Below are 25,767 nucleotides of genomic sequence, written 5' to 3' on the forward strand. Positions count from 1 at the left end.
CTACCTCGGCCTTAATGAAAGGCAAGATCGACCCCAAATCGATTAGTTACACGCATGCGCACCGGGGCAGAAAAGACCGGAAGTAAAACCCCGCAACCTGGAAGTAGAAATAATGCATGAACACCAGGGGTCACCAACCTTTTTTGCACCGCGGACCGGTTTAATATTGGCAATATTCTTGCGGACCAGCCGACAGGGGTGGGGGGGTGGTGTTAAACATGACCCGAAATACAGCGATACTCGAAGCAGGTTCCTTATGTCCAGTCTATTCCGCAATTTAGTTTTCGTGGTTCTCAGCACTTAGCTGCTGTCCCACTTGCTCTTGTTTTTTCCACTGGAAAAAAAACTCAATAGGTTTGTTTTTAAGTGCAGGGTGCTTGGACTCAAGGTGCTGAAGCAGTTTTGAGGGCTTCATTGCCTCATTAGACAGCCTCACACCCGCCCGCTGCCTTGGCCAGGTGCAGCTGTTCCCGTACTGGGGCCGCGGCGAATACAGATCGGAGAGAGTGACCGACCGACTGAGCGAGGAGTGCAACAGGGCACGTCCCCCCACCCCCCCTTGTAGGATCTATTGGCCGACAAAAGTTTGGCTCGAGGGATGACTTTCAGTAGATCGCAGCGAGGTAGCTGCTCTGCTACTTACGAAACCCTGAACCCGAATTAGGTCGTCTGTGAATATTTTAGCACCAGGTTCTCCACGAACATTCAGTGTGCTAAACAGATTTAGAGGCGGCACCCATCTGTCCGTGCTCCAGGCCAGTACTAACGGCACTTCCCGCCGGCCGCGCAAGGCGGCTGGTTACCCAAAGCCAACCAGTGATCCCTGGCGCAAGGGTATCATTGCAACAGTGGGCTGACAGGGAATGAGGAAAGGTGCAGCTGACTCATATCGTTTCCTCGCGGCCCGGTGGTTGGGGACCACTGAAGTACACTGTAGTGCGTGGCGGGGGGAGCTATATGCATGCACACTGGGCAGAAAGAACGGAACTAAAACCCCGCAACCCAGAAACAATCTCTTCAACAGTATTTATGTATTTATTTTTCTTTTTTATTTCGGGATCTACTGGGAAAGTCTCAAAGATCAACCAGTCGAACGCGATCGACGGGTTGGCAACCACTACCATAGATGCTGCCCAACCCACTGAGTTCCTCCAACTCCTTAGTGTAGATAGATAGATAGACAGATAGATAGATAGATAGATAGATACTTTATTCATCCCCATGGGGAAATTCAACTTTTTTTCCAATGTCCCATACACTTGTTGTAGCAAAACTAATTACATACAATACTTAACTCAGTAAAAAAATATGATATGCATCTAAATCACCATCTCAAAAAGCATTAATAATAGCTTTTAAAAAGTTCTTAAGTCCTGGCGGTAGAATTGTAAAGCCTAATGGCATTGGGGAGTATTGACCTCTTCATCCTGTCTGAGGAGCATTGCATCAATAGTAACCTGTCACTGAAACTGCTTCTCTGTCTCTGGATGGTGCTATGTAGAGGATGTTCAAAGTTATCCATAATTGACCGTAGCCTACTCAGCGCCCTTCGCTCAGCTACCGATGTTAAACTCTCCAGTTCTTTGCCCACGACAGAGCCCGCCTTCCTTACCAGCTTATTAAGACGTGAGGCGTCCCTCTTCTTAATGCTTCCTCCCCAACACGCCACCACAAAGAAGAGGGCGCTCTCCACAACTGACCTATAGAACATCTTCAGCATCTCACTACAGACATTGAATGACGCCAACCTTCTTAGGAAGTACATTCGACTCTGTGCCTTCCTGCACAAGGCATCTGTGTTGGCAGTCCAGTCAAGCTTCTCGTCTAACTGTACTCCCAGATACTTGTGACGCCAACCTTCTTAGGAAGTACATTCGACTCTGTGCCTTCCTGCACAAGGCATCTGTGTTGGCAGTCCAGTCAAGCTTCTCGTCTAACTGTACTCCCAGATACTTGTAGGTCTTAACCTGCTCCACACATTCTCCATTAATGATCACTGGCTCCATATGAGGCCTAGATCTCCTAAAGTCCACCACCATCTCCTTGGTCTTGGTGATATTGAGACGCAGGTAGTTTGAGTTGCACCATATCACAAAGTCCTGTATCAGTTTCCTATACTCCTCCTCCTGTCCATTCCTGACACACCCCACTATGGCCGTGTCATCAGCGAACTTCTGCACATGGCAGGACTCTGAGTTATATTGGAGATTTCTAGTATCTGCTGTTTCTTGAGTCTCCATTAAAAACCTTTAATATCTTTCTTCAGTTCACTTAGCTTCCTTCAGTTTTCCATTTTGCAATTATGGGATAATTTTTGCACTGAGTGGAAATACTTAACAAAGTCTCTGAAGGGGCAAGACACTTAAAAATTTGGCTCTTCATTACTAAAACTAAACTTTTCAAAAGCATCATTATTCTGAGATTGCTCATTCTAATGGGGGTGTTGAAGAACACCTAGATTCAATCTCAGCGTGATCAACTTATTGAAAACTTCAGTCTTCAGAGTACAATTAAACGCCAAATTCTTCCAAAAAGTTCATATCAGGCATTCACACTATTTTTTTTAAATAAAGAAGTGACATGATTGAAGAAAAACCCATTCTCCAATGAAATGTGAATAATGTGATAACTCTGCTAATCCACGATCTGACTGTTTAAAAACTCAGCTGATGTCACTTCTGGCTCACAGGATGAAGTTTTCATTGCTCTTTAAAAACTCACTGAGACCCTACTTCCAGCATTTACAATCCCACCTACCTGAAAAAAAAACTAATTTAACACTGTCAAATAGCTAAAATTAAAAACAACGGTGTGTTGTGATTTTCAATAGGAATAACATCAAAAATCCCAACAATCCACAAATCCTACACCAAAAGGTAGACAGTGCCATATTATCAGGGATTTATTAGTTGATTTTATAAAACGGACCAAAAAAAAGCATCCATATTATGGTTACTAATCAGATACATCAAGCTTAGATGAAATCTTTACCACATTTTCAACTTACCTGACTCTTGCTTGATTTGAATGGTGGGTTTGACACCAGGCGAGGTCTGCGACTGCTGGGATTGCTGTTGTGAGGACTGGGAAACCTGTTGTGGCTGCTGCTGTTTGGGAAACTGGGTCAAGATCTGGGTTGGTGTTTTAGGAGACTGAAGCCTAGCTGCAGTGACTTTTACTGCAGTGCCAGATGCAGCTGTCAAAGAAGAAAAGGAACAGTAGTTCAAACTAAATTTACTACCAAAGAACATACATATACACTGACATTCAGTTTCTTGTAGGCATTCACAGTTGTACAAAAAAATAAAATAGATTCAATGAACAATTACACACAAAGACGGTAATGTATAAAAGACAAACTGTGCAAACACAATAAATAAATAATGAATGGGAGATACTGAGAACACGAGTTGTGGATATTGTTCATAATTTTGTTACTAAGTCCATAATTTTGAAGTTGTTTAATTAAAGCAGCCCTGTAGCTCATATAATGATTATTTAAAAATAACACTATAACAAACACTTATACCAAAAAAAATGAAATAGTCAAAGACACACTGTTGCAAGTGCAACTTTCCAATTAAGTATTATCACAAGAGCTAGGTGGACAAAACAACAACCCACAGCACTGGTTAAAAAATGCTGAGCGGTTTTAGCTCAAATGTCCTAGACGACATGTATCAATCAGGTAACAACCCATAAATACAGGAAGTTTGTTTCTCCCAATAGAACCATCCTGTTTTCCCATATTTCAGGCTCTCATCACTGATTAAAAGTAAAGTGCTTTGGACATTCAGGAGTTATAAACGATACCACATTTTAATACCTTACATCAAAAAGCACAGTGCACAGAGCATTGTAGCTCGCTTCACTAAATGCAATATTACTTCAGCACCCATCATATGGACAGGTCAGTGAATACCTACGTTTCATTTCCCACCATAATAACGCTAATGGGGAAAGCTAATAAAAAGCACAGGTTGAAATGTTTGCCATAACGAATGCCCAGAAACAAACATCCAGAACTGGACACAAAGCCAAGCAGCTCAATCAATAAACTATGCATCTGCTCAATAAACAACTTTCCTGTGCTGTATTGTTATAGGTTCAAACTTCATTTTTGCTGTTTGTGGTGTCATCCCCGTACTAATAGAATCAGAATCAGGTTTAATATCACTGACACATCATAAAATTTGTTGTTTTGTGGCAGAAATACAGTGAAATACGTAAAAAAAAAAGACTTAAAATAAGAAATATATATAAAAATTAAATTCAATTATTAGTGCAAGTAATGAGGTACTGCTCACTTTTATTTGTGTATGTGAAATGACTCAAAATGAAAACTTGGAGGATATTTTTTTAAATGATATATAACATGACTGCTTAAAGCTAATGCAATATTTCTATTACCTTGAGCTATAGTCGACATTACAACAGAAGATGTTGATGAAATCATAGACATAGCAGTGGCAGAGGATGAAGCAGTGCTGCTGACAGTAAAGGGTGGCTGCGTGGCAGTGATGACCATTGGCTGTCGTTGTGTGGTGGTAGTAATGACAGACGTTGGCACAAGTTTGGTGACAGCTGCATAATTGTGAGACTTGGACAAAATATTGGGTACAAACGTTGAACTCGGCGATGTAGTTACAATTATCACCTGTTTTTTAAACAAATACAAAGAAAATATAAATCACTGAGTCATTATCCCACCTTTCAAAGCCTTAGGTGATTCTAAATAAAATTAAGTACATTTTAGAAATACAACCTCTGATAAAGATAGATAGATAGATACTTTATTCATCCCCATGGGGAAATTCAACTTTTTTCCAATGTCCCATACACTTGTTGTAGCAAAACTAATTACATACAATACTTAACTCAGTAAAAAAAAATATGATATGCATCTAAATCACTATCTCAAAAAGCATTAATAATAGCTTTTAAAAAGTTCTTAAGTCCTGGCGGTAGAATTGTAAAGCCTAATGGCATTGGGGAGTATTGACCTCTTCATCCTGTCTGAGGAGCATTGCATCGATAGTAACCTGTCGCTGAAACTGCTTCTCTGTCTCTGGATGGTGCTATGTAGAGGATGTTCAGAGTTATCCATAATTGACCGTAGCCTACTCAGCGCCCTTCGCTCAGCTACCGATGTTAAACTCTCCAGTACTTTGCCCACGACAGAGCCCGCCTTCCTTACCAGCTTATTAAGACGTGAGGCGTCCCTCTTCTTAATGCTTCCTCCCCAACACGCCACCACAAAGAAGAGGGCGCTCTCCACAACTGACCTATAGAACATCTTCAGCATCTCACTACAGACATTGAATGACGCCAACCTTCTTAGGAAGTACAGTCAACTCTGTGCCTTCCTGCACAAGGCATCTGTGTTGGCAGTCCAGTCTATCTTCTCGTCTAACTGTACTCCCAGATACTTGTAGGTCTTAACCTGCTCCACACATTCTCCGTTAATGATCACTGGCTCCATATGAGGCCTAGATCTCCTAAAGTCCACCACCATCTCCTTGGTCTTGGTGATATTGAGACGCAGGTAGTTTGAGTTGCACCATATCACAAAGTCCTGTATCAGTTTCCTATACTCCTCCTCCTGTCCATTCCTGACACACCCCACTATGGCCGTGTCATCAGCGAACTTCTGCACATGGCAGGACTCCGAGTTATATTGGAAGTCTGATGTGTACAGGGTGAACAGGACCGGAGAGAGTACGGTTCCCTGCGGCGCCCCTGTGCTGCTTACCACCGTGTCAGACCTACAGTCTCCCAACCGCACATACTGAGCATATATTAGAGTGATGCCTTGTATAAAGGTCTATTCTAATGAAGATCATTATTGATTTTTATTTAGCTTATTAATAACAGCTCCAAGTGGTTAAACATTTAAAAAATATTAACAGTACTGAATCATGGCACAGTAGCATTGCAATTAGTGGAATGCTATAAAAGCACCAGTGATCAGGATTCAATTTCTACTGCTGTCTATAAGGAGTTAGTATGTTCTCATAATTGCATGAGTTTCCTCTGAGTGCTCTGGTTTCCTCTCATATTCCATAGAAGTTAGTAAGTTGGGGGCATGTTATGTCAGAGCTGGAAGCGTGGTGACTGAGGACAGACTCCACCACATCCCCGGACTGTGCCCGTCACTGATGCATTCCCCTATTTCCATGAACTAGTGACAAATAAAGCTAATCTTTATTTTTATTATGAAATTCTCCAACAAACAGTTCAAAAATGCGTATTCAGTAATTAACAGGACCAAAATAAGGAAGCTTACAGGAGAGAAATAGGTGACGGTAGCTGACACTCATGCCACATTTGAATATGTTCCTGAATTGCCAGGCACAGAAGCCTCTTCACCAAGCTCTCAGAAATAGAATTGGTATAGATGAGTACATAGTGGTCAACTTGGACTTGCTGAGCTGAAGAACTTGCTTTTTGTGATATGACTATGAAACACGATTCATGTTATAAATGTCAAAGCCATTAAAAGTGTTCTACTTCTATCTGTTCATCAACAAAACAGAGATATATTCATTATACTTCCCTAATTATTCTGTGATGATCAACCACAAGTCAAAAGATGGTTCAGACAGGGAATGGATAGCAAATTTCCATCCCTGAAGGACCAAACTTTACTTGATGCTTCTTATTCAAAAAAGACAACCTAGTAATGCCATAGTCATTAGTTTTCTTAAATTCCAGATTTGATTTTTAATCTATTGAACTTACCTCCAAGAGGACCACAACCTTGTCGTAGTGTTTGGAGGTTTGTGTGCCTCAATGACCCAGAGAGCTCTGTTGGCTGGAGTCAGGGCCTTGTGCTTTGGCTCTTGGTTGGGTCACCCATACCAAACAGGTTAAAGGGTAGAAGCCAGACTAAGAGTAGTCCACCATTTCTCCAGGTTCAGGTGTTCAGATCAGGGCTAACAACCCCGACTGGTCAATAAACAATTGTTACGGAAACAGCAATGAAGAATCCTTCTATACATACAGAGACGGAGGACCTTTATTGCTGCACTAAACACCAGCAGCATAGGTTACTGAATTTAAATGCCACATGCATTGTGTTTCCAAATGCATGGTCTAGAACCCTTCATTTAGTTTTTTATTGATTTAGAGATACAGCATGGAATAGGCCCTTCCAGCTTACCGCTCTGCGCCACCCAGCAACCAATTGATATAACCCTAGTCTAATCAATTTACAATGACCAATTAACCTACTAACTGTATGTCTTTGGACTATAGAAGGAAACCAGAGCACCCAGAGGAAACCCATGCGCATATATATGGGAAGAACATACAAACTTTCTTACAGAGCACCCCAGATATGAACTTCAAACTCTGCCTCCCCAAGCTATAACAGCATCATGCGAAATACTATGCTACCATGCCACCCTCATTTTGATTTTCAGGTAAGCTGCTGGACTAGTAGACAGATGCTGGAAATCAGAGATGAAAACAAAAAACTGCTGGGAAAATATTATCAGGTTAGATCACACCCATGGAAAAACATTTAACATTTCAGTACATGATCTTTCATCAGAACACAAAGAGGGAAACATTCTTGGTAGCAGACAAAGTAGGGAAGGACCAAATATCATCAACCCCTCCAACTTCTATGCTGCCAAAATTAACATGTCCCGTTAACATCAGGATTAACAGAACTTTCAGTTCTGAAGAAAGATATAGACCTGAAATGCTGGTTCTTTTTCTACAGATGCTGTCTGAACTGAGAAGTTCTTCTAGCAATTGCTTTAATTCCATTAACCATTGTATATTACGTATCCTTAGTTGGAACCCTCGCAATAGACTGGCGTCCTATCCGGGAGGGGGGGAGGGGGGTCTCATACTCTCAGTCGCTTCATGCCACAGAAACCGGCATAAGCATCCGCCTGATGAGCCTATAAGGCTTGGGACAGACTTTAACTTAACTTTAGTTGGAGCATCTACAATTTAATTTGAGAATACCTTTGGAGTTTTGTTCACAATTCTTTTACCACTGCTCTCACTTTTCTCTTTAAAATATTTATTTCGAGATAGAGCACAAATTAGGCCATTCCGACCCTTCGAGCCACGCTGCCCAGCAACCCCTGATTTAACCCTAGCCTAATCACAGGACAATTTACAATGACCAATTAACCTACTAACATCTTTACCTAATCAATTACCTAACATCTTTGGACTGCGGGAGGAAACCAGAGCACCCAGAGAAAACCCACGCATTGCACAGGAAGTACGTACAAACTCCTTACAGAGCAATCCGGGATTGAACTCCGAACTTCAATGCCTCAAACTGTAATAGTGTCACACTAACAACTACGCCAACGTGACAACCATTTAACCACGCTGAAGAAGATTCTAAGGGAACCAGCTACACATTATTTTAAATCAGTAAGATTAAATGAGTACAGAGGAAATTTACAACTATATTGCTGTGGCTTGAGGACTTACGTTATAGTGAAAGGTCAAATAGATCAGGACTTTATTCTCTAGAGTGCAGGAAAATGAGGGTAGATTTGACGCAGGTATACTTTATGAGGGGTATTGACAGGGCAAATGCAAGCAGGCTTTTTCCACCGAGCTTGGGTGAGACTAGAACTAGAAGTCATAGATTAAGGGTAGTGAAGGGTGAAATATTTAAGGGGAACCAAAGAGGGAACTTCTTCACTAAGAGGATGGTGCGAGTGTAGAACAAGTAGTGGATGTAGATTTGATTGCAAGATATATGAGAAGTTCATATAGGTACATGTATGGAAGGGGTATGGAGGGCTATGGTCCAGCTGCAGGTTAATGGGACTAGGCAGAATAATAGTTTAGCATGGACTGAATAGGCCAAAGGGCTTGTTTCTACTCTGTAGTGCTCTATGACTCTATGATTTTAATCATCTATCTGGCTCATCTGTTCCACAGGACAAAGCAACATTGCACGAACCTTATCAATTATTTGCAGTACTAAAGGTAAGCAAATCCAAATCAGTTTATTATTCTCACATGTACCGAGACACAGTGAAAAGCCTGTCTTTTGAAGTTTCTGGGAGGGACCACTGAAATCTTTTGCCACAAGTGATCATTGGGTATTTGCTATACATAGACTTCAGAATTATTTATTAATAATAAATAACCCCCGGCTGCTTTGGGCACCATGTGCGGGGGGAGGCCCATGTGCTGTCGGACCTCCATACGATCCCCAATTCCTCCATCCTCTTGAACTCCTCCTTCGCCAGGCGGAGCTTTTCCGGGGGGAGCCTTCGTGCACAGGCGTGGAGGGGTGGTCCCTGGGTCGGAATGTGGTGCTGTACCCCGTGTCTGGGCATGGCTGCCGTGAATCGCGGTGCCAGAATCGATGGAAAGTCCGCCAGGATTCTGGTGAATTTGTTGTCCGACAGCGCGATGGAGTCCAGGTGTGGGGCCGGCAACTTGGCTTCACCCAGGGAGAACATCTGGAAAGTCTCGGCATGTACCAGTCTTTTCCCTTGCAAGTCGACCAGCAGGCTGTGAGCTCGCAAGAAGTCCGACCCCAGGAGTGGTTGGGCCACCGCGGCCAGTGTGAAGTCCCACATGAACCGGCTGGCACCGAACTGCAGCTGCACTGTGCGGGTGCCGTAGGTCCGTATCGTGCTGCCGTTTGCAGCCCTCAAGGTGGGTCCTGGCTTCCTGTTGTGGGTGTCGTACCCCATTGGGGGCAAGACACTGATTTCCGCACCGTTGTCGACCAAGAAGCGGTGTCCTGACTGTTTGTCCCAGACGTACAAGAGGCTGTCCCGGTGGCCATCCGCCATAGTCATTAGCGGCTGCTGGCCCTGGCCCTTGCAGGGCGGGTGACAATGGCGGGCTTCTGTGCCCCACCGCTGGTGATAGAAACAACACTGTTCACTGTCCTCCTCACTCCTGCCTCTGTGTTGTGTGCGTCCCCCTGCCGGGCCAGGTCTGGTTTGCTGTTGGGCGCGTGGCCTGGTAATCTGACCGACGGACGCCACGCTCTCCCTCTTGGCTTTCCACAGCACGTCTGCCCGGGCCGCCACCTTCCGGGGGTCGCCGAAATCTACGTCGGCCAGCAGCAGATGTATGTCCTCGGGCAGCTGCTCTAGGAATGCTTGCTCAAACATGAGGCAGTGCTTGTGACCGTCAGCCAGGGCCAGCATCTCGTTCATTAATGCTGACGGCAGTCTGTCTCCCAAACCGTCCAGGTGAAGCAGGCGGGCACCCCGCTCACGCCATGAGAGGCCAAAGGTCCCAATGAGCAGCGCTTTGAATGCTTCATATTTGCCTTCTTCCAGGGGCGACTGTATGAAATCCGCAACCCGGGCAGCCATCTCCTGGTCAAGGGCGCTCACCATGTGGTAGTAACGCGTGAAATCAGAGGATATCTGCCGCATCTGGAACTGGGCTTCTGCTTGGCTAAACCACACGCATGGTCGCAGCGTCCAGAAAGTCGGCAGTTTTAGCGAAACTGCGTGAACAGATGAAGAGTCGGTCATCTTTGGTCCAAATCCCGTTTGGACCGTCGGGGTCACCAATGTAGCGATGTGCTACACAGAGCGCTGAAATAACGACACGTAGTCGGTAAGTCGTTTCAAGACTAGTTTATTCAAACTTCGCGGCGTTGGCATTTAATCCCTAGCGCCCGCCCTCTCCGGGCAGAAATGACATCAGAGGTGCTTTACCAAAGTCTCTTCCCGCGCGCTGGCTATTTGTGAGCCGGTTCGCCTGCGCAGAAAGTGGGTCGCCACAACAGAAGATAAAGTTAAAAAAACATCTTTCCAAAATTTTTCCAGAGTAGGACAGGCCCAATACAAATGGAAAAGGGAGGCCTCACCTCCTTTGCATTTGTCACACCAGGGACTAATAACTTCGCCAATTTGGTTTTGGACATATGAGCCCTGTGGACGACTTTAAACTGCAGACTATAACGAGCACATAAAGAGATTGAATTGACGGATATATGAATTGAATCCCAAACCTTGTCGGACAAAGAAAAACCTAAGTCATGCTCCCAAGCAGTTTTTAATTTTAACACAAGGGGCTCGTCTGAGAATCCTTAATTTAACACGAATAGTAGAAATTACGCCTTTGCCCAAGGGGTTCATTTGAAGAAACAAGTCTACAACATTTTTATCAGGTTGTTCAGGAAAATGTGGTATTAAAGGGCTAATAAAATGTCTAATTTGAAGATATCTAAAAAAATGATTATTCGGTAAATTAAACTTTATAGACAACTGTTCAAAAGACGCAAACCGATTGCCTATAAAAAGATCTTCAAAACGCCTGATACCTCTCCTACACCAGTCTTGGAATGTGGAATCTTGCATAGACGGTTGAAATAAATGAGTGTATAGAATAGGACTAGAGAGGGTATTATAAAGACCATGGTATTTTCTAAATTGAGCCCATATTCTCAGAGTATGCCTGATTACAGGATTAATAATAGATTTTGGCAATTGGCATGGAAGAACAAATCCAAGTAAAGCTGGAATGGATGATTTCTTATAAGCATTTAATTCCATTGCCACCCATGTTGGACAGACTGATTATAAAAGTAGGACCAAAAGATAATATTACGAATATTGGCTGACCAATAATATGAACGAAAATTAAGCAACGCCAAGCCACCTTCTCTTTTAGGCTTTTGGAGATGAGCTTTATTGAGTCTGGGCTGTTTACCCTTCCATAGGTATGACGAGATAATAGAATCTAAAGAATCAAAAAAACTTTGGGAATAAATATAGTTAAAGATTGAAATAAGTATAAAAATTTAGGGAGAATATACATTTTAATTACATTAATTCGCCCAATTAAAGACATGGAGAGAGGTGACCACTGTGCTAATCTCTGTTTTGTAAAATTTAAAAGATTATTGAAATTCTCATCGAACAGTCGATTATAGTTCCTTGTTACAATAATATCAAGTAAAACAATTGTTTACTACTTTAAAAGGGAGATTGTGAAATTCTAATTCTTGTGCTTCCTTATTTATCGGAAAAAGTTCACTCTTATGTAGATTAAGTTTGTATCCGGATAGCTGACTAAATTTATTGAGAAGTGAAAACAACAAAGGTAAGGAGGTGGTCGGGTTTGATATAAAAAGTAACAAATCATCAGCGTATAGAGAGAATTTGTGCTCAAAACCGCCCCTCCAGATCCCAGTCAGTTCAGTACAACTGCGAAACGCAATTGCCAATGGCTCGATAGCCAGATCAAATAACAGAGGGCTTAAAGGGCATCCCTGTCGGGTGCCACGTTTAAGATCAAACGGTTGGGATTGTTAGGAATTAGTCAAAACTGATGCAATTGGATGGGAATATAGTAACTTAATCCACTTAATAAAATTATATCCAAAATCAAATTTTTCTAAAACTGCAAATAAATAGTGACACTCCACCCGATCAAATGCCTTTTCGGCATATAACCATATAACAATCACAGCACGGAAACAGGCCATTCCGGCCCTCCTAGTCCGTGCCGAACTCTTAATCTCACCTAGTCCCACCTACCCGCACTCAGCCCATAACCCTCCACTCCTTTCTTGTCCATATACCTATCCAATTTTACCTTAAATGACACAACTGAACTGGCCTCTACTACTTCTACAGGAAGCTCATTCCACACAGCTATCACTCTCTGAGTAAAGAAATACCCCCTCGTGTTTCCCTTAAACTTTTGCCCCCTAACTCTCAAATCATGTCCTCTCGTTTGAATCTCCCCTACTCTCAATGGAAACAGCCTATTCACGTCAACTCTATCTATCCCTCTCAACATTTTAAATACCTCGATCAAATACCCCCTCAACCTTCTATGCTCCAATGAATAGAGACCTAACTTGTTCAACCGTTCTCTGTAACTTAAGTGCTGAAACCCAGGTAACATCCTAGTAAATTGTCTCTGCACTCTCTCTAATTTATTGATATCTTTCCTATAATTCGGTGACCAGAACTGTACACAATATTCCAAATTTGGCCTTACCAATGCCTTGTACAATTTTAACATTACATCCCAACTTCTGTACTCAATGCTCTGATTTATAAAGGCCAGCGTTCCAAAAGCCTTCTTCACCACTCTATCTACATGAGACTCCACCTTCAGGGAACTATGCACTGTTATTCCTAGATCTCTCTGTTCCACTGCATTCCTCAATGCCCTACCATTTACCCTGTATGTTCTATTTGGATTATTCCTGCCAAAATGTAGAACCTCACACTTCTCAGCATTAAACTCCATCTGCCAACGTACAGCCCATTCTTCTAAACGGCATAAATCTCCCTGCAAGCTTTGAAAACCCACCTCATTATCCACAACACCTCCTACCTTAGTATCATCAGCATACTTACTAATCCAATTTACCACCCCATCATCCAGATCATTTATGTATATTACAAACAACATTGGGCCCAAAACAGATCCCTGAGGCACCCCGCTAGTCACCGGCCTCCATCCCGATAAACAATTATCCACCACTACTCTCTGGCATCTCCCATCTAGCCACTGTTGAATCCATTTTATTACTCCAGCATTAATACCTAACGACTGAACCTTCTTAACTAACCTTCCATGTGGAACTTTGTCAAAGGCCTTGCTGAAATATAGACTACATCCACTGCCTTACCCTCGTCAACATTCCTCGTAACTACTTCAAAAAATTCAATAAGGTTTGTCAAACATGACCTTCCACGCACAAATCCATGCTGGCTACTCCTAATCAGATCCTGTCTATCCAGATAATTATAAATACTATCTCTAAGAATACTTTCCATTAATTTACATCAAGAGAGATATCCCTGATGAAGATGAATATAGAATATTAAAAAGATGTCTAATATTGAAAAAGGGAAGGCTATTTTTAATAAAACCAGATTGATCCTCAGAGATAATTAAGGGTAAAATAGTCTCCAGCCTATGGGCCAAAACTTTAGTTAAAATTTTAGCATCTACATTTAATAGAGAAATCGGCCTGTATGAAGCACATTCTAATGGATCCTTGCCTTTTTTCACTGAAAGAATGATACAAGCCTCATCAAATGATGCAGGCAATTTATTTTGTTTAATAGAATCAGAAAAAACTAAACTAAGTTGGGATAAGAGCAATGAGGAAAATGATTTATAAAATTCTGTAGAGAACCCATCAGGACCAGGAGATTTAACAGGCTGCAAAGCAGAAATAGCAGAGGATATTTCCTCTAAGGATAATGGCTCATTCAATTTATGTTTAAGATCAGAAGAAAGTTTAGGAATATTTAAAGTATCTAAAAATTGCATAACAGTAGTATTACCATTAAAGGATTCAGAGGTGTAAAGTTGAGAGTAAAAATTCCTGAATGTATCATTAATTTCAGACTGGTCCACACTAATATTCCCATTACTCATTCGAATTTTAGTGATGTGTTGTTTTGCTTTAGAGCGCCTAAGTTGGTTAACTAAGGACTTACCAGATTTATCCCCGTGAATATAGAACTTACTTCGACTGCCCAAAAGTTGGCGTTCAATCGGATAAGTAAAAATAAGATTAAATTTAGTTTGAAGTTCCATTCTTTTCTTATATAACTCCGGATCCTTGACCTGGGCGTATAATTGGTCTATAGCTTTAATCTGATTGATCAGTTCTAAACGTTCTTTGTGAGTCTTTCTTTTCAAATTTGCTGTGTAGGAAATTATTTGACCTCTTAAATATGCTTTCATTGCGTCCCAAACCACCTGACTAGATTTTCAGGTAGTGCATTAGTATTTAAAAAGAAAGTTATCTGATCCTCCATAAATTTTACCAAGTCATTATCCGACAACAAGGTTGGATTAAAACGCCAGTGTTTATTTACTTGAAGGAGGCCAGGGAGAACTATGGACAATGTAAGTGGGACATGATCTGAAATCAATATACTCTTATAGTCACTAGAGCGGATGGATGGGATCAATTGATTATCAATTAAAAAATAGTCGATTCTAGTAAATGTATGGTGAACTTGTGAGAAAAAGGAGTACCGTAGATGCCGGATTATAAGCCACTACTTTTTTCCCACGCTTTGAACAGCTTTGAACACTGCGGCTTTTACTACGGTGCGGCTAATGCATGTTTTTTTTTCATGCCGCCAAAAACATTTTGCCTCGTAACAGTAGACCAATAAAATTGATGAGTAGTTCACAGAGGTCCAATGAAATTGTACGATAAATCAAGCGCACTTTCACAATTATTGTAAATCAGTCATTTGTACTCACCCTCATCAACATGGAAAACACTCGAAGAAAAGCATTGTGCTGCCTTTATGGCAGTTATTTAGTTTATAATATTTTCGCTTAGTAATTCATTTGTTAGTATTTTCTAGTTAAAGTTAGAAGTGTTTTAACTATATTTGTTTTCTGTACTACAGCCCGGGATGCTATGACGTCACATCCGGTTTCGCCGCGTCTTGTGGGAAATACCGGTTTGCGATAAATGGGAAGGTGGGGGCGAGCGGCATTAGACCCGCGCGAGAACACTGCTTTTAAGTTAAAGGCAATCAATAACTTTTCCTGGTAGGCTGCAGTATATATATTTTTTTACCAGTCGTTAGGAGATATTGGAATGTTGTTCGTGCACTGTTCAGTAAAAAAGTATACGCAACGTAATTTGTGTGTTACCGATACGTATGTATATTTAAAAGTAGCCGTGTTACAGGCACGGTTCGAAAAAAAGCATTTGCAATATGTATTTGTTTATGTTACCATACGGATTTAATTAAAAGTTAAAAAATCCTCATGTGTAATATCTTTCTGTGTAAATATCTCATATTACAACGTGGGACACCTGCGGCCTAAAATCCGGTGCGGCTTGTACAAGTACAAAATTGATTTTCTTTCTAAAATTAGAGCCTGCGGCTTTTAATCAGGTGCGCTCTGTAGTACGGAATCTACGGTAATCTCTTTCATGTGGATGAAAGAAACGCCAAATATCAGATATTCCATAATTAGAAAGAAAAGACTGAATAAATAAAGCAGATTTACTTAATTGTCTAGGGATAGAAGAAGATCTGTCCAAAACTGGATCCAGCCAACAGTTAAAGTCACCACCCAATATAAGAGAGTATGAACTTAGTTCTGGGAATGAAGGGGAAAAAAAACGGTCAAAGAACCCTATATCATCTGAGTTAGGAGCGTAAAGGTTGGCCAAGACCACCCGTGTATTATAAAGCTTCCCCGAAACAATAATAAAATGACCATTAGGATCAGATATCTTATTATGAAGCTCAAAAGACCAAAAGACCAAGACCAAGGAGATGGTGGTGGACTTTAGGAGATCTAGGCCTCATATGGAGCCAGTGATCATTAATGGAGAATGTTTGGAGCAGGTTAAGACCTACAAGTATCTGGGAGTACAGTTAGACGAGAAGCTAGACTGGACTGCCAACACAGATGCCTTGTGCAGGAAAGCACAGAGTCGACTGTACTTCCTTAGAAGGTTGGCGTCATTCAATGTTTGTAGTGAGATGCTGAAGATGTTCTATAGGTCAGTTGTGGAGAGCGCCCTCTTCTTTGTGGTGGCGTGTTGGGGAGGCAGCATTAAGAAGAGGGACGCCTCACGTCTTAATAAGCTGGTAAGGAAGGCGGGCTCTGTCGTGGGCAAAGTACTGGAGAGTATAACATCGGTAGCAGAGCGAAGGGCGCTGAGTAGGCTACGGTCAATTATGGAAAACCCTGAACATCCTCTACATAGCACCATCCAGAGACAGAGAAGCAGTTTCAGCGACAGGTTGCTATCGATGCAATGCTCCTCAGACAGGATGAAGAGATCAATACTCCCCAATGCCATTCGGCTTTACAATTCAAACGCCAGGAGTAAGATATGTTAAAGTGCCGGGGTTAGGACTCAATGTATTTAAGTAAACTACTTAAGAACTTTTTAAAAGCTATTATTAATGCTTTTTGAGAGGGTGATTTTAGATGCATATCATATTTTTACTGAGTTAAGTATTGTATGTAATTAGTTTTGCTACAATAAGTGTATGGGACATTGGAAAAAATGTTGAATTTCCCCATGGGGATGAATAAAGTATCTATCTATCTATCTATCTATCTAAAAGAAACATTTTCGTTTATAAGAATTGAAATGCCCCTCGCCTTGGCTTTAAAAGTTGAATGGAAGTGTTGCCCTGCCTATCGTGCCATAAGATGAGAATTATCTGAGTGACGAATATGTGTTTCTTGTAAAAAGACTACCTCTGCTCTAAGCCGTTTAAGATGTGCGAACACTCTCCAACTTTTAACCGGATGATTCAAACCCTTAACGTTCCAGCTGAGAAAGTTCAATGGACTAACCATTGAACATAAGAAAAAAAAGGATAGCAGGCATTAAACCATCTGAAATTTATATGTAATTCTGGGGCAAAAGTATAGAAGAAAAAAAAAGGATGAAATTACATCCTGTATAGTACAAATATGTCAAAATTCCATATATAATATTAGCATTGGAGTTCCCACCCACACCCTCTAAACCTACAACAAGAAAGCTGCAAATATAAAGCAGCAAGCTCTCCCCGAGAAAAACTAACTCCCTACTGGACTTCCAATTAGGTAACATCTTAATTATCTCCACTCCAACTGTTGATACAGTAATGGAAATAAACACCAAAAAGCTTTAAGAGTTACAAACAAAGATTTACCTTAACAAGAAAACAATACATTCAAAGTTTGTAAATCTTAAAGTATAATAATGGTCTAAAAAAAACTTTACCCCAACTTTCCCGCTGGAGTTGATAAACCGAAAAAAAGATCATCTATAAACTCAGTTATACAGAAAAAAAAACTTTAACGTCAAAGTAAGTAATCCAACTGAATCATAAAAATAAGAAAAAAAACACAAATAGCATCTTGAAACACAGGGGAAAAAAACACCAAAGAAAAATCCATTCGAGAGGAATTTGATCCAAACCCGAAACTGAGTTTAAAGGTACAGCATCAACTGCTGCTTAAGGTTAAAATAATCTAACCGGAGAGAAAAAAAATCATCACCTTTAAAGAACTAAAATTATGTAAGATAGAAACTAAAATTGAGAAAATGGAAAAAAACACTTCAATAGGACAATGCAACATAATTAAGCTACTAATTAAATGATGCGACAACAGCTACATTTTAAATTTAAAAAAGAAAATATCAAGATTTGTAGAAATTGGAGACTGAAGTCTGAAAAGAAAAACAAAAAAACCATTCAAAGACGTCGTCACTTCACGAATCGATATCAATTTTTTAATGCGACACCGACTCTATTTTGAAATAAAGTCTCCAAAGACCTTTAAGAGGTGTCTAATTACATAGTTTCATAATCAGCTCTATTTAAGGATGATGAAAATGTCCATACTGAAAAATAGAAATCCATCGTATCGAAATATATTGAGTTAAATGGATAATGAAAAAGATAGAAATAAAGATTAGAATATTAGGGGAAAAAATAACCATTATCTAAGCAGAAACGAAAAAGGCTGAAAAGGAAAAAAAATCATATCATATCGTATCTGAGGAACTCGAAGTAGCAGACTGGCTATCAATGAAGGTCTGCGCCTCTGCAACCGAATCGAAACGTTTAAAATCGCCGTTCCTAAGCTTGATTCGGAGCCGGGCTGGATAGGGAGAGACGGATGAAGTCCACGATCATAAAGAACTTTCATTACTCCTCTGTATTCAGCACGTTGACTCATAACTTGAGGTGCATAGTCCTCTACTAAACGGATAGCATGACCTTTATATTGAAGCGTTTTACGTCGGCGAGCTTCTTTAATTAGTAAATCCTTGATTTGGTAACGATGGAGGCGAATTAACACTGGACGTGGTCTCTGGCCATCCGCTGAGCGAGATGTAAAGATACGGTGCGCTCGATCAATCTCTGGAGGACTGGGAAGTATTTCACTTCCAAAAATCTCACATAGTAAGTTTGAGAAAAATTTGACAGGAGATCCCCCTTCAACAGTCTCAGGCAAGCCGAAAATTCGAAGATTTTGGCGTCTATTCCTGCTTTCAAGGTCCATAACTTTAAGAGTTAACTTGCTATTATGCTCCTTTAGGGTAGAGCAAACTCTTTCCAGGTCTTTACAACGATGGTCTAGTTTCTCCGTGACTTCTTCAACACGTGATAAACATTGAGCGTGATTCTCCAGTGTAGAGTTGATTTTATCCAGTTTCAGTTCCAACGAACTAAATTGAGAAAACATATCTTGTCGGGTTTGTTCTAACAGCGACACAATTTCACTCAAGATTGCTCCCGATGGAGTGTCTTTTTTTACCGACTTAGAAGGCTTAGATACACTCATTGTGCAGCCAGCAACTTCAATAGTGGGAGGAAGAGTAAGAAATAAATGCAAGTATATGAAATGGAGCGGAGCAATAGTTTTAGCGACTTAAGCTACCATCATCTTAACCGGAAGTCCGGTAAAGCTTGTTTTGCACAGTATTCATAAAGAGCAAATCATTACACCTTGCATGCAGGTAGAACAAAGTAAGACAATAAAAACAAGTACTACTTAAAATGGAATTCCATTGTAGTTCCATTGTTCTCTCTCATTCTTTTGAAAAAAGTTACAACCCAAGACAATTGCAAAACAGACTTACCTTCTGAGTAGTTGTGTTTGTCGTTTGGGTTGTGGGCTTTGTGAAAGTTATCTTCACTGGTGACATGTGCGAGGGAATGGAGTTTGCAATGCTCTGCATGATGTTGCTCACTTTTGGGCTACTTCCAACAGGAACTGCAATGGACTTGGCAACTGGTGTGGCTGACTTGGGAACCTCTTTCAGTACCACAGGGGAAGAACTTGATGAATTTGTACGCCTGCGTTTACGAGGTTTATCATCTTCATCAGCACAGCTAACACCTGCACATTAAAGAAAGTTAAGCCCCAAAATTAATGAGCTGCAGAAGAAATCCATTGAAATTGATATATTAAGAGCTTAATTTCCCCCAGCATGCTGAAACTACCAGTCTATACTCAGTGCAAACACGAGAAAATCTGCCGAAGCTGGAAATTCAAACCACACACACAAAATGCTGGTGGAACACAGCAGGCCAGGCAGCATCTATAGGAGAAGCACTTTCAACATTTCGGGTCGAGACCCTTCATCAGGACTAACTGAAAGGAAAGATACTAAGAGATTTGAAAGTAGGAGGGGGAGGGGGAAATGCAAAATGATAGGAGAAGACCAAAGAGCTGGAAAGGTGATTGGCAAAAGGGATACAGAGCTGGAGGAGGGAAAGGATCATTGGATGGGAGGCCTAGGGAGAAAGAAAGGGGGAGGGGAGCAGCAGAGGGAGATGGAGAACAGAGTGATGGGCAGAGAGAGAAAAAAAAACAAACAACTAAATATGTCAGGGATGGAGTAAGAAGGGGAGGAGGGGCATTAACGGAGGTTAGAGAAGTCAATGTTCATGCCATCAGGTCGGAGGCTACCCAGCCGGTATACAAGGTCCCAGTGGCCACACATTTTAATTCCACGTCCCATTCCCATTCCTCTACTGTCAAGATAAAGCCACACTCAGGTTGGAAGAACAACACCTTATATACCGGCTCGGTAGCCTCCAACCTGATGGCATGAACATTGACCTCTCTAACTTCCGTTAATGCCCCTCCTCCCCTTCTTACCCCATCCCTGACATATTTAGTTGTTTGTTTGTTTTTTTTCTCTCTCTCTTTCCCCATCACTCTGCCTGTTCTCCATCTCCCTCTGGTGTTCCCCTCCCCCCTTTCTTTCTCCCGAGGCCTCCCGTCCCATGATCCTTTCCCTCCTCCAGCTCTGTATCCCTTTTGCCAATCACCTTTCCAGCTCTTAGCTTCATCCCACCCCCTCTGGTCTTCTCCTATCATTCTGCATTTCTCCCTCCCCTTCCTACTTTCAAATCTCTTACTATCTTTCCTTTCAGTTAGTCCTGACAAAGGGTCTCGGCCCAAAACGTCGACAGTGCTTCTCCTATAGATGCTGCCTGGCCTGCTGTGTTCCACCAGCATTTTGTGTGTGTTGCTAGTCTATACTCAGTGGCCACTTTATTAGGTCCCTCCTGTAATTTCATGGCCTTCTGCTGCTGTAGCCAATCCATTCCAAGGTTCAATGTGTTGTGTGCTCAGAGATGCTCTTCTGCACACCACTGTTGTAATGCATGGTTATTTGAGTTATTGTTGCCTTCCTGTCAGTTTGAACCAGTCTGGCCTCTCTCGTTAACAAGGCACTGTTGCCCACAGAACTGCCACCCACTGGATGTTTTTGTTTATTCTATAAACTCTAGAGCAGGGATTCCTAACCTGGGATCCATGACTCTTGCTTCATGGTATTGGTCCATGGCATAAAACCCCTGGTTTAGGCTGTTGTGTGTGAAAATCCCAGATCAGCAGTTTCTGAGATACTCAAAGCATACCACCGTCTGGCACCAACAATCACTCCATGGTCAAAGTCACTTAGATCACATGTCTTCCACATTCTGATATTTGGTCTGAACAATAACTGAACCTCTTGACCATGACTGCATACTTTTATGCATTGAGTTGCTACTACATGATTGGCTGATTAGATATTTGCATTAATGAGCAAACATACAGGTGTACCTAATAAAAGGGCCACTGAGTGTATTTTCAGTTATTCTTTGGACTGAATGTACATTTTTCACCAACACAGGAATGCCAAACAATCTAACAATGAAGGCGTCAGAATCAAGTTCAACCTTCCTGCTTATACACTTCTCCAAAGCAAAAGCTCAATGAATTACAAACAGGTTTGATGATTGACCAAAGGGTAGCAATGGTAAATTATGCTGCTACTGGCTTTTCCTGTTGCACTTAGCTAATTCTGCAGATAAAAGATCAAAAACCAGGATTGCTCAGCCTGCATTGCTAATTATCACAACACATTTGACATTTTTAATAAATCATTAGGATTGCTTAATGATTACATTATCATCTCCTTGCATTTAAATTGCATAATCTGTGCCAAATTAAGATTCCTCCGCAGTCTTAAACACAAAAGTCTAGACAAACACTAACACAGTACAAGTATTACATCATTGGAGAAAACACCTTTTAACTGAGTCATTAAACTGAGCAACTCCTAAAAAGATCTCACGACACCCTTTCAAGGTAAGGCAGTTTACAGCCTAGAGTCAATATTTATCCTTCAATCAACATCTCTAAACGTGATTGCCTTGTCTTATCAGATGGTATGTATGTGATTAGCAAGTCCCAAGTTCTGGATTTCAGTAAGATTCTGCATTTCGCTTTCTTCTATTAAGATGTTCTTAAAACATAGCCCTTTGATAAGCTTTCTGGTCATCTCCCTTAATTTATTTTTCCATGCTAAAACATCCATAACAGTTTACAACAATGACAGGCAGCCATTCAGCCCATCATATCAAAGCTGGCTGAAGAGGAGCTAATGAACCAAATCTGACTGCCTAGCTCTGTCTGACCTGATGAGTTATCTCTGAACCTATCACTCTAGCTTTGAGAATGGTGCTAATTATTTACAAACATCACAAGCTGTTGCTTTTCTATTTGCTGCTTTTCTATAAGTAAGAATAAACCTACATTCTTAGACATTCATGGTTCTTGAGGAAACTAGTCCAACCTATTGAGACCTCGCAGATTATAACCTTTACCTCCAGTGTTCCCAAAAAAATCACCATAGCTAATCTTCCTCATATAATATTTTCTGCTTTGCAAGTCCTATCAGAATATTGTCTGGCACTATTATCTGGCTATAACGAGGACTTGGACAAACTTGAGTTATTTTCTCTGGAGCAGCAGAGGCTGAAGGGTGATCTGATAGAGGTTATAAGAGAGACATAGACAGAGCAGACAGACAGTATCTCGTGAGGTTCACGAGGATGATTCTGAGGAGCGTTTGGCAACTTTGGGCCTGTACTCACTGGAATTTAGAAGAATGCAGGGGAGATCTCATTGAAACAAAACTGAATGTTAAAAGAACTAAGTATGGTAGATGTGGAGAGGATGCTTCCTACGGTGGGGGTATCCAGAAATAGAGAGCACAGCCTCAAAATTGAGCTGCGATCTTTTAGAAGAAAGGAGGAACTTTTTTAGCCAGAAAGCAGTGAATCTGTGAATGCTCTGCCACAGACTAGGTGGAGGCCAAGTCCATTGGGCATATTTAAGGCAGAAGTTGACTGTACCCTGATCGGCCAGGCATCAAAAGGACAAGGCGAGAAGGCAGGTGTATGGGATTGAGTGGGATCCAGGATTAGCCATGATGGAATAGTGGAGCAGATTCGATGGGCTGAATGGCCTAATTCTGCACCTATGTTTTATGGTCTATCTTTTTCCCAAGGTTGAAATGTCTTAATACCATTTAAGGTGAGAGAAGGTAGGTTCAAAGGAAGTGTATGGGGCAAGTTTTTTTTTAACTATTATTAAACACAGAGAGGGGTGGGTGCCTGGAATGTGCTGCCTAGGGTGGTGGTAAAGGCAGAAACATTAGAGACTTTTAACAGACATTTAGATATACCCATGAATGTGTGAAAAATGAAATGAAATGGACATTGTGTAGGCAGAAAAGACTAGTTAGCCATTTGATTACTAATTTAATTGGTTTTGTACAACATTATGGGCTGAAAGGCCAGGTCCTGTGCTGTACTGTTCTATGCTCTATTATATCCAGTAATGCGGCAACATGAATTGTGGACAGAAATTTATTAATTTATTGAGATACATCACGCAATTGACTGTTCCGGTCATTCAAACCACACCACCCAGCAACCCCCAATTTAGCCCTAGCCTAACACAGGGCAATTTACAACGACCAATTAACCTACTAACTGGTACGCCTTTGGACAGAGAGAGAAAACCCATGAGTTCATAGGAAGAACGCACAAGCTCCCTATAGACAGCAGCAGGAATTAAACTCAGGTCACTGGTACTGTGAAGTGCTGTCCTATTCCCCTATCATGCCACTCTAGCTGTAGTCTACCTTGGGATTTATATAGTTGTAGAACTCTAATCTTGTATTTTATGTCTGGGTCAACACATCTGGCTGCTATTGGAAATAGATGCACTACACTGAAGTTTATGGAAGAGATCATTAAAGCCTTTTGCTGTAATAAAGACACTGTACAAATTATCATTGGGTGCTTGCTGTACATAGACTTCAGAATTATTTATTAATCACATGTACATCCAAACATACGGTGAAATGTATCAACACACACAAAATGCTACAGGAGCTCAGCAGACCAGGCATCATCTATGTGTACAATGTACTGTGCATGTTAATCAAAAGGGCTTCAATGGCCAGCCTGTTGGGTAAGTGTTACATATGGAAAAGAGTACAGTTGACATTTCGGTCTGTGACCCTTCAGCTGGAAATAAGGCGTGAGAGGGAAAAGGGAATGGGGAATGATGAGGAGGAGGGGGTGGGAACCATTACCAGAAATTTGAGAAATCGATATTCATGCCATCAGGTTAGAGACTACCCAGACAGAATACAAGGTGCTGTTCCTCCAAGCTGAGTATGGCCTCATTGCAACAGGATAGGCCACGGATAGACATATCAGAATGGGAATAGGAAGTGGAATTAAAATGGGTGGCCACCGGAAGATTCCACTTTTTCTGGCAGACGGCAAAGTGGTCTCCCAATCTACTTCGGGTCTCACCAATATACAAGAGGCTACACCGGGAGCAGCAGACACAGTATATGACACTGCATCAATTTCTCGAATTTCCTGTGATGCCCCCCTCTTCACCATACCCCATTCCCCTTTTCCATCTCTCATCTTATCTCCTTGTCTGCCCTTCACCTCCCTCTGGTGCTCCCCCCCTTTACTTTTTTCCATGGTCTTCTGTCCTCTCCCATTAGATTTCCCCTTCTCCAGCACTATATCTCTTTCAACATCAACTTCCCAGCTCTTCACCCCTCTCCATCCTGGTTTTACCTATCACCTCCCCCCCCCCCCCCCCCCACCTTTTAACTCTGCTCTTCATCTTTTTTTCTCCAGTCCTGCTGAAGGGTCTTGGCCCAAAATGTCAACTGTACTCTTGTCTGTAGATGCTGCCTAGCCTGCTGAGATCCTCCAGCATTTTGTGTGTGTTGCCTGGATTTCCAGCATCTGTAGATTTTCTCATGCTTGTGAGTGAAATGCGTCATTTGTGTTAACAATCAACACATCCTATAGATGTGCTGGAGCAGCTCACAAGTGTCTCCACACATTCTGGCACTAACACAGCATACCCACCATATCTGGCAGAACCACACAAAAGCAACTAAACAATAACAACAACAAAAAAAGCCCCTATCCCACTAACACATACAAGACAAGCCACCTCTGGGACTCCAACCTCTAATACCTAGCCTGGACTTGCAGACACTGGACATGCCAACCCATACAATCTTGTGTTTACAGCAACTGATTTCTGTGCTCTACATTGGGCCCGAGGACAAGGTTCACATATAAAATGAGGACAAAGAGTACTCACTTTTCACATACACCGTGCTTCCACTTGGCAGTACAACAACATTGGAAGCAGGACTAGCGGGTCTGGGAGATTTGACCGTTGCTACACTTCCACTGGGTATAGTTGTTGAAGCTGGTGTGGGAGTAGTACTTGTGTAAGAATAACACACAATCACTAGAAAGAAGAAAAACAAAACACATGATTCTTTTTAAATAAAAGCTCAGACATATCAAAAAAATTAAGAATATTACTTCCACATCCTACACAATCATGAATGCTCAGCAATGCCTCTAATTTCCGAGGAGGCTGAAGAGAACTGGACTATGCACATGTATGCTCACGTCATTCTACAGATGCACAGTA

General features: G+C 41.5%; 1 protein-coding gene across 1 annotated transcript in view; it reads right to left on the reverse strand.

Moving 5' to 3' along the window:
• Window positions 1-25,767, reverse strand: part of emsy (EMSY transcriptional repressor, BRCA2 interacting) — a 104,028-nt gene that overhangs the window by 57,081 nt on the left and 21,180 nt on the right. The window contains exons 6-9 of the mRNA XM_073044286.1: window positions 25,426-25,578; window positions 19,574-19,833; window positions 4,411-4,657; window positions 3,008-3,196 (exon numbers count right to left, since the gene is read on the reverse strand). Coding sequence (XP_072900387.1) covers window positions 3,008-3,196; window positions 4,411-4,657; window positions 19,574-19,833; window positions 25,426-25,578 — 849 coding nt within the window. The remainder of the gene's footprint in view (window positions 1-3,007; window positions 3,197-4,410; window positions 4,658-19,573; window positions 19,834-25,425; window positions 25,579-25,767) is intronic.

Source organism: Hemitrygon akajei, chromosome 4, assembly GCF_048418815.1.
Source record: "Hemitrygon akajei chromosome 4, sHemAka1.3, whole genome shotgun sequence".
Classification (NCBI taxonomy): Eukaryota; Metazoa; Chordata; class Chondrichthyes; order Myliobatiformes; family Dasyatidae; genus Hemitrygon; species Hemitrygon akajei.